At 38.6% G+C, this 18,887-nt stretch overlaps 1 protein-coding gene across 2 annotated transcripts in view; it reads right to left on the reverse strand.

Annotated features, from left to right (window-relative positions):
- The window catches only part of LOC124161102 (maternal protein pumilio-like), a 1,117,691-nt gene that overhangs the window by 1,095,056 nt on the left and 3,748 nt on the right, over positions 1 to 18,887 (reverse strand). For both annotated transcript variants that reach the window (XM_046537301.1, XM_046537300.1), the window contains exon 3: positions 17,760 to 17,912. In XM_046537301.1, the coding sequence (XP_046393257.1) occupies positions 17,760 to 17,912 (153 nt within the window). The remainder of the gene's footprint in view (positions 1 to 17,759; positions 17,913 to 18,887) is intronic.

Raw genomic sequence — 18,887 nt, forward strand, 5'->3', positions numbered from 1 at the left:
CCGGGGGGGTGCTCCCCGACCTCCCATTTGTCCCCCCCAAAGTGTTGATACTGACGGTGCCAATGACTTTAATGATGAAAAAAAGCAACCATACGGTGATGATTGATACGGAGGCACCTTCTCGAACTCTCAAAATGCCGATTTGAATATCCGATTCGAAATTCCAGTTCGCTCCCACCAACTTGGATACATTACTAAATCTCTTTAGTGACTAGATAAACTTAATGACGTAGGGGAGAAAGTCTCCAGGGTTATATGATAAATGAAACTATAATTGAGATTTTGGAACTAATATTTAGTTCACATGCTGTACAACACGTTGAGGAAATAATCAAGTTCACAAAAGCTCAAATTTCAAAGAATCACTTTTTGACGTGGGGAAAAGCAGTGAAACATTTAGAACACACATTTTATTCACACAACGATCACGCCTTGTATCCCCAAAAGAACAGGGCTATTAATGAGCTAACGCGAGAGCCACAATCTAGATCAGGATAGTTCCGAGAACGCCCGAAGATATTTTGCAAAGTTGCGTAAATAGGTCATGATTCACTCCCCGGCGACATCGCCCGAATTACCCAAGACGTTGTATCCGCCATATTTTCCAATTTCGTCCTTCAGAAGGAGCAAGCTGTGTTCTTTTTCGGCACCCACTCACTCGCTCGGTGATCAACAGGAAGGTGAGTCTGATAATCGAGGATAGCTGAGCGAGCCTCGCATCATGCTCCGAGGCGTTGAAATTCACGCTCAGTGAGTATAAAGGCTAACCTCTGTTTCGCACGATATTCTGGATACGAGAATCTCACCCTACAGTGTTTACCATGCAAAAGCGCATACTATAGGCCTTCATCTAACTAAGATTGGATCAGTCTGAGACTTACTTTGAGCACACAAAAAAACACACAGATTACCGCCGTTTGTTTTTCCTGCAGTTTCAGAACTCGCTAAAATGTAAGGAGCATATGGAGATGATGATTTTGATTGAAAGGCTAGAAAACAGTTTAAAAAAGTGAGGCTCTTCCCATTGAAATCTGAAGAATATCAGTCTTCACTTTCGGGTGCCAGAGGTTATAAAAATCCCACTAGCGCATTAACTAATCTTGAGAATCCTATGAAATCGAAAATGAAAGTCATGACGTGGCGGAAGAGTTAAATAATGGCATAAGAGACTATGTGACTTCCAAAACTTATTTAATACGGAAGGTACCTTTGAAAAGGGCCAGACAGTAGAAACTGGTCGTCGCTCTGTATTAAAGAAACTACGCAAGTCACAAAGTCTCTTTACTGAGAATCTTTTTCTTCTCCTAGAGTAATCAACCTACCGCTAGGTTAGCAGCAACTCGACATTTCTTACGTTCCATGGTCTTTCTCTTCATTTCGGCGTAAGTCTTGTATCCGACTTCCTTCATTATCTGTCTTACCTTTTTCTAGTTCCCTTTTCTTTGACTTGTTCCTCAGTTATCAGCTTTAGGGGACCGTCATGACTAAGTAGATGTCCCATAAGCTCAACTCGACTCCGGACTGAGTTTTTCTCCAGGCTGTGTCTTTCGTTCGAGTTCCGTTCATCGTGGAAATCGTTGCAATTAAAAAAAAGTATGAATTGTTAAACAAAAACGTCTTGCAATAAACATTATGTTCCGTTGGCATAGAGTTTCATCGAGCATAATACTATTTAGAGAAGCCGAAAAATATACCTTTAACCCTCTTTTAGCGCTTCCTGGCTACCCGCCTAACGTCAGAGGTAATTCTTACCTCACAGGTTGTAGAACAGTGAATGAAAAGGGTAATCTTAAGCAGCAAAGCACGATGAAGAATAACAAGCAATTAACTAGAATATTTAAGCACGAAGATACTACGATATTTTAGAATAATAAAATATTGCATAAGCCATAGTTTCTCCAAATCAACATTTGGATCCGCTTTCATTCACACAATGTCTTTCTACGACTTGAGAAACACACACCGACTCATAACTCAAGTTCCTTCCTCCTCTCTATTAATATTATTCCGCCTAATACAATCCTGAATGTTCTCTTACCCATCATCATCAACATAATCAACCTTCCTTATCGCCGTATTTTCAAGTATACAGTTCATTTCAGCCACAACGCGCACCAGTTTTCGTTTCTCCACATCATGTTACTCATACTTTACGTCATAAATTTCAAACGTCTTCAGTTCTTAACACGTCTTTAATAGTGACTTTATATTTTCGAGAGATTCAAGAGGGTTACGAAAAGAACTGCGATCACCTCCGAGCAGTAGCTTCTGCACTCCTCATAACAACACATTATCGTAAGGGCTACAAACTGTGAAAATAAACCAAATTATACACTCTAGTTAGAGATGATTTTTTGGTGACGGCATCCCGAAATATTCAACAATACTGTTCATACAGTATTTGGAATCGGAGGTTTTCCTAAAAGATTTTATTGCAGCATCAAGCCACAATGAACATGGTAAAACCCGAAGTTTGGCTCAAAATTCCTTATAATAGGCCTTCTCTAAACATTACGCACGTGTTTCCTTTCGTAAGATGCAAGTGTTAGGCAGTCAGCAACAGGGTTTAACGGGACATATCCAAAACTCGAGCAGGTTGAGGCAAGACTTGAGAAGAGAAGAAGAGGGAGTTGTCTCAGGGTTGATTATGAAGCTAGGAGAGAAGGAAGCTGAGGAGTAGGAGGGGGGAGGCGGGCCGCCCTCCCGGCAGAATTTAGGTCACACACACTCGCTCTCCAAGGTCGCCCCCAGCTGGTTGATAGCGCGCTGGCGCGGAGGGAACCACGGCCGAAGACGTGCGTCGCGCCACCTTCCAAGCAGCCCCGCGCCACAGGCGGGATAGGACGCCCACGCGGCCAACTCACTGATAGCCTGACACTAATTAACCATACACTTATTGTGATATGCAGTGAAATCTATCCAGGGGGCACACTACCTCGGTGGAATCGTTGAGTCGCTATTCCAGAAATATTCATGATAAAAACACAAATGGTAATTTCCAAAATATTTAATTTAACACTAAACGACCGACCATGGTTTCGACACTTAGTGTCATTATCAAGGTACCTTGATAATGATACAAAGTGTCGAAACTATGGTCGGTCGTTAAGTGTTAAATTAAATATAGTGTGGAAATTACCATTTGTGTCTTTATTACGGATATAACAATATTCCACAAAATCAAGCCTGAAACGATTTTATACGTTCAGAAATATTGGCAACCACTGCAATATAAAATTCATTGTGAAAAAAATTACATAACCCTCGTCATGACATAAGCATCATGATAAATAATAATAGAAAGCACGTCGTTTGAATAATTTTTAGTCGGTATTAACTAAATTTTGAGTTTGTTTTAAGAAATGAATGGCGCAATTGAATTCAAATCAAGTTAGTAACAAAAAAAAAATGAAAACTTATCGGTTCCCTGGCTCTTATTTCCGGGGAACCCTAAGATCACTATCTCTGGCGAAGAGTGTATTCCTCATCCAAAAAAGCTTATATTTGTGTTAATTTTTTCTATCGGCACGAAGCAAAAGTTCATACTCATTCGTTTATTCTTTTTCCCCTTAAATTTATTCTTTTACCCTACCAAGTCACGTAATCACTTAGAATACACAAGACATTTTAAAAATATGCTATTACCTCCACGTCCCCAAAGTTGTAACCCGGGTCGGTGTAATAAATATTTTGTGGAATCAGAGACAGTTTGCATTTGGCGCAGCCTATACCAAATGCCGAGAATACGTGTACAATCAAAATTCAAAACTCTTGATTAACATTGTGGTATTCCATTATAGTTTTCTTGGATATTACACAATTACTTATACAACTTCTTTTTTACAGAGCGCGACCCGGGGCACGATGAATTATCATCATCTTCAGGCGCAAATCTGAAGATGATGATAATTTATCGAAAAAGAAGTTGTATAAGTAATTGTGTTACATCCAAGAATACGGGTACAATCGTTTCAAACAATATGTATGCATCTATGCTCCACTCACCGGGTTGAATAATAATTGGATATAAAGTCTGGAAAAATTATCGAGGGATGTATCACAATGCTCACACAGATCGCAATGCACAAGAACCTCGGCCCTCGCTGAAAAGCCTAACGTCGAAAGAGCCGATGAGGACATATTCCGACAGGTCTAGAATACTTATAGTCATACACAGGGTCTATTGCCTCGGCAGGAGCATGGAAGTGTGAGCTTGATATCCGCGCTCGCGCCGATCGGAGCTTTATCCTTCGCTTGCAAATTCAGAAAGACTTCCTCCCTCTCTAGATTCCAATTTAGGAGCGTTCTATGAGCCATCTATTTGCAACGACTTTACACACAAAAAATGTATTCATAAAATAAATTCCGGAAATACTTAATTTTGTTCGATAAGCCCCACGCACAAAAAATTCACCCTGGTATATGGTTCCAGAAATTACTTAAAATCAGGACAGGAAAGCACATTAAAGAGTCAACGCATATCAAATAATTCCACACGAAAATCTCTAACACACATGGGCGTACCCAGCGAGGGGCAGGAGGGGTCAGCTGCCCCCCCCCCCCCCCCCGTCTTCCCCCTTAGAAGCAAAATTCGCAAATGTCTTTAAGGAAAATAATATTTTTTCAAGCAAATAATTTTAAAAACTAATAAAGAACTGTTACAGTTTCCTTAAAATGTTGGTTCCATTCACCTTTTCCACGCTTAAATCTTACCTATAACTTGAACAACCATGGCTTGCCCCGGCTCCTAGTTCTGATCCTGGGTACGCCCTTGCTAGCAGAGACACCGCGCTCTACTCTGCGCCGATAAAAGTAATGACACGCATATAATTGTGCAACATATTTTGCTTCCTAACCCAAATAAACATTCTTCAAGTAGACTCACAATTGCGCGAAGTATTCACCACTGCTAAATTTAAGCCTATCGATTCGGGGAAGCCAAACCACGGGATGGATACAAATGTTCAAACCAATCAATCTGAACACTGGCCATAAATTCCGAAGGAATGAACACGGAAAAAAAATATTTGATTAAAATTATCGAACTGGTGTGATAGGGAGTATTTTTGTTAATTATACTTAAAATTTGATGCAAATTATTAAGCACTTGATTTATTTTACCAAACGCTAGCGTGAGCTCTTGATATATTTCATCAAACATTTTGGTATTGCATAATTTGGTCAATTGTACGGAAGAGTTTCGTAAAAATAACCGAATTAATTCAATACGATTCTGAGTTTGATATCTTTTATCGAAGTTATGATTAATTTTTCGAAGGTGATTGCTTGTTTGGTAAAAATTTATCAAACTCTACATTGCTATGCAAATTTGGTTTGATAGAATTTACCAAGTGTTTCGTAATCTATCGAACGGTCTATCGTTCCTCTTATGTTTATACCAATACACATTTGCAGTTGAAAGATTCTTAAACAGGCCTTACATAAAAGATAAGTTGGTAGAAATGATTTTGTTTTCATTATTTGTGATGGCGATAACGTTTTAATTTTGTTTACGTTCATTTTTCTGTTTTTTCCTGCTTTAAATTGCAATACTACCCGTTAGCTGGTGCATCAAAGGCATTGATTGAATCGCATATTATCATAGATATTAAAGCTGCAAGGAGATGTTTGTGTATTTCGACACATTAAAACTTTAATTAGAGGTATTCATTCCTGAGGTATAATCATTCGCGATCATGTTTAATAACATGTGATAAAAGCCGTGATACTAGACCCAAGCCATGCTAAGGATATCACCCAGAACGTTAAAGCCATCTCTATATCGATGTAATAAGCCTGCAAATAAAGTTTCCTTGCGCATCTGCACTAGATATTCATATGGAGTAACTACGTAATGCAATTGTGTGCATCAAGTATTCCTTTTAAGTATACAAAGGGAAACTGAAGTCACACCTTATTCACATTTCAAAACAAAGGTTAAATACTTACAATAATAATATATTACGGCGTTTAAGTTATAAATTATTATGACAACCGATTTAGACTAGTTGTTAAGAGTCCGTTGCTACCACGCGGAGGGCCCACGTTCGATGCTTCATGCAGCCTTGTTATTTTTCCACTTTTTTTTGTATTATTTTTGCAGAAACTTACGCCAAACTCCTAATTTTATTATTTTCAATCATAATAGTGTTTTCTGGGTTGAAAATATTACACATGTGCACGCTACATCGATTTTATTACCCTTTCGATTTTGATAGTTTTTATCGAACTGCTGTAGCCATTTCGGTAACATTTACCAAATCAGTTTGATAGAATTTATCAAACTGGTTTGGTAATAATTACTGAATTTTTCAATGTGCCATATGAACCCAAAAGTTTGATAAATTTCATAAGAATTCGATAGTTCTAACTAAACTTTTTTTTCCGTGAACCATTGAAACCAACAACCTGCGAGTAGAACATTGAATAAACGAAAATAGCCTGGATTAGACTATTACAGCAATGAAAAACACAATAATAATTGGAAACTTTGCGAACAATATGGATGTTAGTTAGAAGAGTAATATTTTTCTTTATTGATGCATTTCCTGCTAGATAAACCTGGACATGAAAAATATTATAAAATATTTAGCTTGACATGAACATCTGATGTCGACGATTCTAATCAGCAAAGGCCATGTAGCCATGGTGCAACAGTGAAAAAAAGTATGAAGGCTGATTCACACGATCATTTTTCCGTCCTTTGGAGTAATGGCTTCAGGATAGGTTTTCAGGGACCAAAAGAGTGATTGCTTGACCCATCAATTTCTGAATCACATGATCATTCACCCCGTCCATCGGAGGTTAGATGGAAGATGGGATTTTTTTGCAAAATCAAGTCGAATTATTATTATCATTATTATAATTGTTATTATATATTCATTTTCCAACGCTTACTCCGTCCCTGAACGTAGGTATTTAAAACTGTTATAATACTAAAAGCAAAGCGCGTCGTTAAGGCTGCTTTACACGGGGCACGGAATTGCGCAGGTTAGAGCTGCAATAATTTATAAAATGGCGCGGAATTGCGCGAATGCATGAACGAAATTAGAACAGGGGCTATTTTGCCATCTCACGTCCACGAATTCTCGCATGTGTTCTAGCAATTCACCGCTTCACACGACGCAATTTTGACTGCGCCTTCGTACACACGTCAGATTTTGCAAGTACGTGCCCCGAGTAAAACGGCCTTTAGAATCGCTTCTAGCGGATGTACATTCTGATTGGCTGAAGTACGGTTCAAGCGATGGTTTTAGTGACGGGAAAGGGTGGTGTCGAGTAATGGAAAAACCGATTGGATTTCAATTCCTCTCGAGTCACCGTGGAAAAAATCGCTTGAAAGTTATTATTACGCTACCATTGGAGCGATCGCTGGAGCTGTCCCTCGAAAATGATGGAAAAAATGACCGTGCGATTCAGGCTTAAAGAATAAATATTCACATTAGGTCACGCATTTGTTTTCTTTAATGAAGTAGACCGAATTCGATTGCTTGTAAATTGGCATTATTTCGCAGGGTAAATTTTGTCGAGAGCCGGGATAGATCTACGATATATACACAACACCAGAGCACAATCGCTAGATCTTCCCGCTCTGCACCGACCACTCGACTCATCAGAGGATACAACGCCGACCTAATTATGCGACAATGCAATGCAACGCGACATCGTGCAAACCGTGAGAGAACGTGAGCCCTATTAGACTGGACGCCGAGCTCGTGTTTCCACGACACCTTCCCAAGGAGTTTCATTTCCTACAACCAGTGATGAGACGTAACGTAGTAAAAGTAATCGTATCGAAGTTCATGATTACATCTTTGGTAATTTTGGCTTGTAATCGAAGACATTTTTAAGACAGCAATTTTTACATGTAATCTACTCGGAAGAGGAGACAGAAAGTATGGATGGAGGGAGTACTTAGCGGAGAGGGGATGTTGAAAATTGTGTTTAAAGGTAGGATGTTGGGTAAAAGTGGGAGTGGAAGGAAGAGAATAGCATTTTTAGATAAAATGAACTGAAGTCGGCCTTATAGTGAACTGAAAAGGAAAGTGCTTGAAGGAAGGGAAGACTGCTAAAATGCTTCCTAAGTACCCCATGGAAACCTACCTTTATCGGTAGAATTCTTTAAAAAAAATAACTACTCCGAAGATGGTGCGCATAATCGTTACATTTGAGTTATCTTGACATTTTAGTAATCAATAGTGAAAATTTAAATTCCACTCGCGCTGAACGAAAGGCAGTTCCAGCTACATTAACCTCATCCACTGGTGTAAAATTTTGGTGGAACATACTTCTTCATGCTTACAGTCCCTAGGAATGTCAACTATTTAGGCAGCACATTAGATAGAAACAGATACAGTAGTAAGGACATTAGGAAGCGAATTGCATAAACAAAGGAGGCGTTCATGAACAGGATGGAGCTTCTGAGATGATCGTTACGTAAGAGTTTAAAGAAAAGGTTAGTGAAGAGTTTGATCTAGAGTGTAGCTCTCTACGGTCCGGAAACGTGGGCACTGAGGAAAGAAGACGATAGAAGATTGGAGGCATTCGAGAAGTGGCAATGGATAAGAATGGAGAAGGTGAAGTGGACAGAGAGGAGGAGAAACGACGAAGTGCTGGACATGGTGGGTGAGGAGAGGCAACTTTTAGATGAGATACGAGGAGAAAGAAGGTTTGGATGGAGCGAGTACTTAGCGGGGAGGGGATGTTGAAAACGGTGTTAGAGGGTAGAATGTTACCTAAGAGGGGGGGGGGGGGGGGAAGGAAGAGAATAGGATTTTTAGTTATATTGAAAGGGAGTAGGCCTTACAGTGAATTGAAGAATGCAGTGCTGGAAGGAAAGCGAGGTTCCGAGACTACTCCTTAGTACTCCATGGAAACCTACCTCAATCGGTATAATACTATAAGTACAGTCCCTAGTTCGAACATTTCAATAACAAATTTCTGTCATGGCATCAAAAATTTAATGCTTGTTTTCTTATAAATTATAAGTAATTGTAATCGCTATTGTAATCCTACTGATTAGTTTTTCAAAATCATCATTTTTACAGCGTACATATAATGGAATTTCCGCGGAAGTAATATTCTCCTTTAGTGACCATGTTTCGTAATCATGGGAGAGACTAGCTCGTTAATCTTACTTTTATTAGAGTGTCAACTTTTTTCTTTAACAAGTATTTCCGGGTGAACATTTGTCTCCCAAATTTAAGAATTTCACCCTCCTTTTTAAGTCCTTTTTAAGCCTAGTTTTCCTTGGTGTATGTATAGGTAAATCATGGTGTTCATCCCTGTCAAATATAAAATTTCCTGGGATTACCAGCTTTTTAAAAGTGGATTGCTTTGCTTACCAGGGTACTATCCAGTCCTGAACATAAGCATTTTTATGCAGTTAGTACCATCCTGAGGTGATATAAACTTATTTTCACATGGAAATAACCCTAATTAAGTGACGTACAACAAACCACCTATAAAACTTCAGCTCATACAAAGATACACGATTAGAAAAAACTTATGTAAGAATTATCTCTTTAACCTAATCATCACCAATAATACCATGGTGGACACTCTTTACTAATTCCTCCAAAAGATACTAATTCAATATGGCAGTGATTTTAAGTCAACTGACGCCAAATTGAGTAACTGAGAACGGGCCTTTATCCATTTCCCGTTGAACAACAATGGAAGGTTGAAGGAACGCAGAGAAACTCTTTGAATCCCAGTAGACGCTAAGGGTGCACTCCTCACCTCACCTTGAAGGTGGTCGACGGCACCACTGCAATAGGGTAGTTTCCTTCATCAAAGAAAACGAAAGGTATTGATTGCGTTACCCACCATTAGTATATTCATAATACACAAATTTTATGATTTCAGAAATCCAAGTTTCAAGGAATGTTAATGGTCAATTTTAACCTCATTTGAAAAAGGCCAGATTGGCGCCCATGCGATGCCACTACACGTGACGTCACAGGGACCGAGATGCTATAATAGTAGTCAGGAGTTTTACATCGTCTGAGATTACCAATGCATGCATGAGGTACAGAGCCCAGGGAAACATTTCTTCATAATCACCTATTAAAGTTGCCAATGCTCGGAAAGTTTCCTTACAGGGTATTGACGATCCTTTTAAGCCAAGCGTAATCTGCTAGCAGAGTACTCTACGCTACCGCCATGCTCGGCAGCAAGCAGCCTGCATCGTAACGGCGTTCATAGCCTCGCACCCAGGTGGCCTCACACAGCAGCAGCCAGACGTCACACGGACTTTTCCCAGCATTCATACTTAGCCGTCGCGTTTTCGCGCGCTTGAAAATTTTCACTTTTCATTCAATCGTGAGAAATAGATATCGTCATTTAAAAATCTAAAATCCTGAAATATGTACTCCAGGAGTAATAATCTTTCGATATAGGCAATAAAAAATAGTAGGAGTGTGTCATTATTTGAATCCCTCATCATTTACTAAATGATTTGGGTCACATAACCCCGCACAATCTCTAAGTTGGATTAACTACAAAGCAGGTGATTGTCAAAACTTAAGATTTATAGACTATGTAATGTTTTTTACAGCAAACTGCACATCTTCTTTGAAAGATCTTAAAGGCTATAAATTGTATTGGCGGATTACTACAAAAATTAAGAAAAGAAAAGGGTAAATAGCAGCCGAAGCTCACCGGACTGGTACATTCAGCCGCATGTCGACACGCTCTTGACGCGAAGAGAAGACGGTCGTCGTTTACCGGATGATCCTCTAGAATCCAGCCGTCCGATCGAAAGAGTGATTCAAACACCTGGCCGAGAATAATTCTCCGTGCATTAATCACAAGAAAACCTTAATTCTTTAGAATTTATAAAGCAAAGAAGGCGAAGATGAATGACTGGAGTATGTGCCGTTTGGCGGCTACATACCCGGCCATGCGGAATACAAAGGGAATTTTTATGAGTACTACTTACAACATTTTACTATATGAAGAAAATTAAAAAGATCAATGGATGTTTTTACACGACTTATCAACCAAAATACAAACAATTAAGAAGGTATGGTACTTTATCGAACACAATTTATTTAAGACGACCGGTTTCGTCGCAGAGGCGACATCTTCAGGTACAGAAATCGTTATTTTTATAGTATTTAAAATAACGATTTCTGTGCCTGAAGATGTCGCCTCTGCGACGACACCGGTCGTCTTAAATAAATTGTGTGAAAAAGTACCATACCTTTTAAATTGTTTACAATGGATTTTCACAAAGTTAAGCCTGAAACAATCGAGTTTAACCAAAATACATCTAATCAAGCCCAAATATCATAAGAAAAGAAATCCACTTGCTTACGAAAAATGCTCCCATATCTCGTGATGTCATTGGATGTTTAGCTACTGCGATTAAAGAGTATTGTAGATAAATTGCCAAGGGAAAATATCTGTTATGCATACGTCCGTGGTTCGATTCACGGTCTAGAGGATTTTTTCCCAAGGCAATCAATGTGAATTTCACCGCCGTTCACGCGGCAGGTTTGAAATGTTCCACATAGACCACAAAACGTGGCATCAGCGCTGGAACTGAGTTCACCTTTGAATATATGTAGTGGCTTCCTGGGAGCTCATGTTCCTTTAGGTCGTTTTACATGGGGCACGGAATTGCGCAGGTTAGAGCTGCATTAATTTATAAAATGGCGTGGAATTGCACGAATGCATGAACGAAATTAGAACGAGGGCTATTTCGCCGTCTCGCATGTGCTCACCGCTTTACACGACGCAATTTAGATTGCGCCTTCGCACGTACGTCAGATTGCGCAATTCCTTGTACCGTGTAAAACGGCCTTTTGAGTTGCCATCCTTGATGGACCGCAAAGGCCTAACATCTAGCACTGCGAACTTAAATTTGCCATGGGCATCGAGGAACCTGGAGTGGTCCGGAAAGCCAAAAGCTCATGGTTCTATTCTAGATGCAGGATAATTTTTTTCTCAAGGCAATTACAAAAAGCCCAGGACATACAAAAAAGATGAGTTCAAAGACCATGTTCCTAAGTTTGATTTGTTCTTACGCAGAAAAACATATGCCATGCATCGAAAAGTGTAGTTATCCTGCAGCATGCAACCCTGCATAGCAATTTCGCGTTAACTCATGATCGTCACAAACTGTACGATGTAGGTGCGATGCTATTGGTGCTGAAAAAAATTTGCTGTCCGCGGGATGAAAAGCAAGGGGGAAAGGCTAAAAATTGACTTCACAACGGTTAAATTTTTATTTAAAATTATGTCACTTCATTTCGTCACGCACGGTAGGCCCAGAGTGAGAGAGAGATCCTCCATGCATCTGACAGTCACATCGGCCGTCTTCAAAGGCGCCAAATGTGAAATTTCAGATACGCTTTAATTTTTCGATCGGGCGTGAATGTTCTTAAGTCGGTTTTTCGTAAGTTGAGGACTTATTGACTTTCAGCGCCTTTTGCGCTGCAGGTTTGAAATATACCACATAAAGACTGTTTACTTATAGCCTCCTACTGTAAGTTATAATTTAACTATTAGTTGTAAAATCATTATATGTATGTCTAAATTGGCTCTTTCTTTTACTTAGCAACACCGCATGCAATAGGATTTCTACCTCCTAAGGGTGTAGAAATTCCATTGCATGTAAATTGCGAATATTTCGGACGGATAAGTTATGTTATATAGTGTGTATTTAATTTTCAATTGGCTTGAAGAGCCATAGGACAATGAGTAAATTATTAACTCCTCCATGTCGCGTTTTGCTACCTTTGCCTCTCCAAGTAGATATTTTAATGCAGAGTCAATAACGTACTCATCCTGATCCATTTAATGACATGCCAGAGCGTAAGATTTTTTTCAAGGGATCCGTCTGGATCCGTTTTGTACCATAATACATCTGTGAATATTAAAACCTTCTCATGACCTCAGCGAGCACTCTGAATTTCATTGAGGTGCTGACACTCATCTCTGCTCTCATCTTTGCCATCTTGACCGATCATGACGTATCCCACGTTTAATGATCGCAGTTATAAAAAATCATTCCACTCTTATGTCCCATTTTCACAACAAACGTATCAAAGCGGCGTTCTAACTCTACGTGCCTTCCAACGACAATGAAGCCGAAGTCAAACAATTAAAATACAATGCTCTACTTTGTAAACAAAAAATTTAGGAAGGAGAATAAAACTGATATAAAATGAAAATTGAGGACACTTGAGCGTTAAGTAAAGTGAAAATGTCAGTCAGTGACAGCGCTAAGGAACAAAAACTGTGAATATTGGAGAGTGTTTTGTTTCCGATCCTTCATTCTTGGGATGGACATGATTTTTATACGAAACAATTTATCTCCCGCATCCCTCGATTTCTGTGAGCGGAAAAAAATGTATGTCAATCGCTACTGACTGACACCAAAACGACGCACTGCTGCATTACATTCCTTTGCGTGAACATGCGACAAGTATCGAAAAACTGGATTGATAAGGTACAGTTATAATTGGGGAGGATAGTTAACTGGAAATTTTGATAAAAAAATCGTATCTGAGTAGCGAAATTTGCATCCATATAATGTCTCTGTAAACAGTATCATTTGCACATATGAAACGAGAGCTTACTCCCGCAGCATTTTCATAAAAATGTGGCATGAATACAAGGAGAAACAAGTAATGAATATAAAAATTTGGAATATTTACTCCATATTAGGACTTTGAACGGCCAATTTATCCCAAAATGAATTTCTGAACCCCCAATATGACAGTTATGTAGAAACGCTAATAAAAAGACAAGATTATTGTACTCATTCTACGCTTTCTCCGCCCACCCAACAACCTTCTATCACGGTTTTCAGCATACCTGTCCCCATGTGTGCACTCTCCATCCAAACATTCTGCTTCATTTTCGTCTCCCATTGTAAGTACTATCCTTCGACACGAAACATAAACTAAGGGAAAAAAATTAACCATGCCATCATCTAAAAAAAATCAAGCTTCACACTTTCAACGTGGTGCATTACCAGCCCCCAAACTCCATAGAACGCCAGAAACAATTTCGATTTACGTCAAAGTAAATCTAATGCCGCACACCGAGGACCAGAGAGACGGAACAGCCCATCGGCGAACTGTTTACGGAAAAGTTGCCACCGACGGTGTTGGTTGGGTAACCCTTAAATGTTTTCCATATTCCTGAATTTTCACGCATATTTACATCCCTTGTCGTTAATCAATCCCGATGCCTCCCGCCTCGTAAATTCCTTTCAGGCGAAGCAAAAACAATAACACGCGCGTCCATGGCTTCGGAAGGGTCTATTGTGACTGTGATAAAAGAGCCTGGGGTAGTAACCCAAAACGTCAGCCGCAGTGAACGTTCTACCATGAATGCATGTATGAGAGGAGAAAAAAAAAAGATCGGCCGAATGACCACCGTTGGCAAATACTACCCAGTGGATAGTAACGACGCGAATGCTTCCAGCTGGGTGATGTGTCAGTCATAATTAAATTTTCTTCGCCGAACCATCTTCCCTAACTATTCGTGATCTTTCTGATAGGCCAAAAAACTTTCAGGTTTCTCATAAGGTGGTGTGTTCGATACTGATCGGAATTATTGACCCTTACCTCGACGCGCTTTGGGAGAAAATATAAAAAAAACAATTTTAAAAGTCAGAATTAGTGCATTTTCACCACACTGAAATTTCCCCTGTGCTAGCAACATAGAAAATACCTTATCAAATGGTAAGCAGGCACTATATACTAGATAAGGTTTACACAAATTTCTAGCATCGGAACTCAAAGAACTACTTTTTTTACATTTTGGAAACCTTTTTCATTTTCTAACCATTTGAAAGCCAAGCCAAAGAAACGAAAAATGACAGAGCCGTACAGAAGCTGCTTTAGTTCTAGTTATTGTTAAAGGAAAAAGCTCAGGTTAAAGTTAGCAAAATTGTAAAAATATACTTTTCTCAAGTTATTTGTTTCAAATTTTTCCTCACGAGTGCCACCGGACTACCCAGGAAAAGTAATCAAAACCTTCCACACTCCTCGGTTTGCTTTACCTCCAAAGAAATACCACTTCCCACAATCACTCATCAATGAACCATTTTACTGTGGCAATCTGCTGTATTCATTTATTCACACCAGACACCATGAGGACTTCGTCAATGATTTTATAGCAGAACACCCCATATTCTTACGTAAATGTGTTCAAAGAATGTGTGGTAAATATGTTTAAAGAATGATGTAAAAAGGGTAACTATCCAACTGGCAACCCTTATTCTAAAAGTCTTGCAGCTTCTACTTACAAAATTACACCATAGAGACAACTCCACGAAAAATACTTAGTGTAAAAATCAAGAATTGCTTTCCACCACATTTTATAAAAAGTTCTAATGAGGAATAAAATACTCCAAAAATAATAAAATACTAAAAAAAGATAACAGGAAAAATAATTTAATTCATAGAAGTTGAAGATGGTGTTCAGAAGTACGTAAGAAAGATTGCACTGTGATCAATTAAGTCTGCTTAAAAAAAGAAAACAATTGTACTAAACAGAATTCACTGACATACACAGTTATGCAACCATCCGTATCTTTCTAGGCTACAAAAATGGCCCACTTGAACCTACCCACACTAGGAGGTGCAATTTTTCTATGATCACATTTTTATATAGTATACATTATATATGGCATTAAAAAAATACACCAGAGCGAACGAATGCTGCATTTCCACGTCTAGCACGCAAAACTTTGCTTCCTGGTAACTGGCACTGGCTTGGTGCAGCCCCCTTTGGCAACATGACATTAATAGAAGATATTAACATTCACAAATATCATTATTTTTATAGATTATGGATCATAGAAAAATTGCAAATAAATTAAGAAGTTTTTCTACCTATTTTATCTTTTCTTTCGGGATAAACTGTAGGTCTAGATAGTGTTTAAACATTTTCATTATTTTACAACAAAATATGCATTCTAAATACATGCAAAGGCCATTTTATTAATCTATAGTAATGTTTGCAACTTACAGTGGAAGATGAATGTTATAGACGTAGTCGTTTTCCCTAGGTTGAGTTACAAAGTTCATGAAGTTGACAAAACGGCTAATTTTATGGTGTGCGGAGTCATTTACTGCACTCCCGTGTCATGATTTTTGAGTTTTTCATAAAACAAAAAATACATCAGAACTGATAATAAAATATCCTTTAAAATGACATATTATTCATTATTATGGCATGAACTGAAGTCCAGATATAAATTTGCAAAGTACAGCAGCACATCACTTTGATGCCGACAGTAGTTCTAACTCTATTCAAGCCTACTGTCTTCTTTTCACATCCTAAAAATATTTTTTTCAATTTTACATGCTTTCATCATTTTCCAAACATTCCATGTCCCTACATATATTGCATATTTCTTCTTTCCCTTCCTCTTGGTCTTCTCCTCTTTTTTCTCGTATACTGCACTTTAGTCTATACCGACACTCAACATGATAGAAACCTTGAGAGCTTTGCAGCCCTTTCAGCCTTCAATAACAACTTCCCTTAGGGGCTTAGTCCCATTGGATGAATTTCCCAGTTGGATGATTAAAGGGAAAAAATAATATTTAAGGGCTCCCCATTCCCATTCTAATTGTGTCTTTAATCCAAACCTGTCAAAAATACTTACTGCTGGATTTTATTCATTGCTCTATCTGGCAGGGGTGGCCCTACCAGCAGTAATGAATTATTCCACTGGTGTAGCTCTGCGGGTCATTGGGGGTCATATACCTTCCCACCATGACAGGGTTATTACCCATTGAAAACATTATAAAATGAAAACCAAGAGAATAATCACAAAAATTTCAGAGGTAGAAGGCAGAATAATCAGTTTTAGAGTGGTATGAGTTAACTAGGTAGAGGGAAGGATGACTCCTGTGTAACTTCAAAAAACTTTCAGGCATTCACAAAATATACAAATATGTAACTCATACAGAGGCATAATTAGGAATATGCTTTGAGGGGAGCGGGGATTGGCTGGCCTGGTGTGGCAACCCCCACCCCCCATACATCAGGGGGGTGCCACCCCAGTTCGGGAAAATTTGTGAAAAATTAAATATTTAAGTAAATGAAAGATCGTAGCACTTTTCCACAAGAATTGTGGAAAATTCTTGTGGAAAAGTGCTACGATCTTTCATTTACTTAAATATGTTTAACTTCCACCAATTGAAGCCTGAATCTGTTGAACTTATTCGAAAAATGAAATGTCTGGATATACATTTTACAATATTTTGGAAATAAAAATTTAACATTAAGTAGATGTAGTTATCAAATGTCAAAATTAGACAATGATTTTTTTATTTCTCTGAGGATTCTGGGGGGGATCTATCTATGTTATGCCACTATATTTTTCCTGTTATTATGACTTAAGGACATTTTTTATAGGCTAAATTTCAAGAAATTAATTCCATCGACAAAAAAATCTTGACTTGGTAGTCATTTTTCTTAAGCTGTTTTATTAAGGGTGAGATATTAAAGATAAAATCACTAATGCTTATCAATTAACTTCACGATCTTTCATGTCTTATGTTGATATTTTAAGGGACCAGTGCTCAGTAGAGATAAAATTTCACCTCACACAACAACCAAACAAATGACATAGTCAGTAAACAAACAAAACTTTATGTTGACAATCTGCAATACTTTCATCCCACATCAAGCATTCCACTTTCTTCCTAAAAGAAATCCCCTTAAAAAATAACTTCTAAGGTAATTTCTGAAAATAAGCTTCACAATTCATGCAATGCAATACTTACGTCAATGATGCTCTCGTCTCCTAGAGCCCATCGTGGATGATGTTTACTAAAAGAGGTGGGAAAATCAGGGTCAGTCTGAGGACGCTGAAAGACATAACCCACCATTGCATCATCTTGAGATCTTGCCAATTGAGGCCTGTTTTGCTCTGGAACCTGAGAACATGAAAAAGAGATCCAAAATGTGTGAAAAATTTGTCACCTAAAAATCATAGCACTATCTGAATAGTCTCAATGGATAGGTAGGAAGATACTAGGAGGAAATGGCTGACACATTAGGCGATTTTCACCATAGGAAAAGGTATGGAATGGAGGGTAGAGAGAAACCTGGCATTAGCATTAGCCTGATTTTAGCAAATGGTGTGAAGAGAACCACCGCTTAATTTTCCATCCAATGGACGGAATGGTGTACTTGGGAGTGCCCTCCACATAGCAAGGATCAGGTTATCTCTGATAAATCGCTTCCACCTCTGTGACTCAATCCAGGTACGCTGGGAAGGAAGCCAACACACTACCAACCAAACCAACCTGATCCCCTTATTCTACACAGGTAACACTGAACCATAAGAAACATAAGACCGGCTCTGAAAAACCTGCAATAGAGAAACACAATACTGGACCCTATGGAATACCAACTAAGCTTTTGAGTCTATCCTTCCATACCATTGACTGATAAGTATTTTTTTTAGTACAGCCTCTTCATTGATGTCTACAATGTATTAAATAATGAAGGAAAAATCCTCTGAGCAATATGGATAGTGAGAGAAATCTAAAATGAGGATACATTTCGGATAAGTAAATGGGGCTAATGAAGAAACAGCCTAATGAATTAGTAGACCTCTATGGAGATGCAAGGAGGAGGAGAGAGGTGAGAGAGGAGCGTAACATGGATCAAAAAAGTTTCCCAAAAATTGAAAGGCTTCACATATGCTCTTCAACGATATCTGACAACCTTTATTGCTGCATATTGTTCCACACTCTTGAAGGTCAAAATCCAAACACAGCAATCTTGAATTCTTTGAGTAAAGCAAGCAAAGTCAACCACTGATGATGCTCTCTTTGCTCTATTCTTGAAGTAAAAACTAAAAAAAATACGAAAAATGCGATGGTGGTTGGCTTAACATGGTGAAA

This window comes from Ischnura elegans, chromosome 6 (assembly GCF_921293095.1).
Source record: "Ischnura elegans chromosome 6, ioIscEleg1.1, whole genome shotgun sequence".
NCBI classification, from domain to species: Eukaryota; Metazoa; Arthropoda; class Insecta; order Odonata; family Coenagrionidae; genus Ischnura; species Ischnura elegans.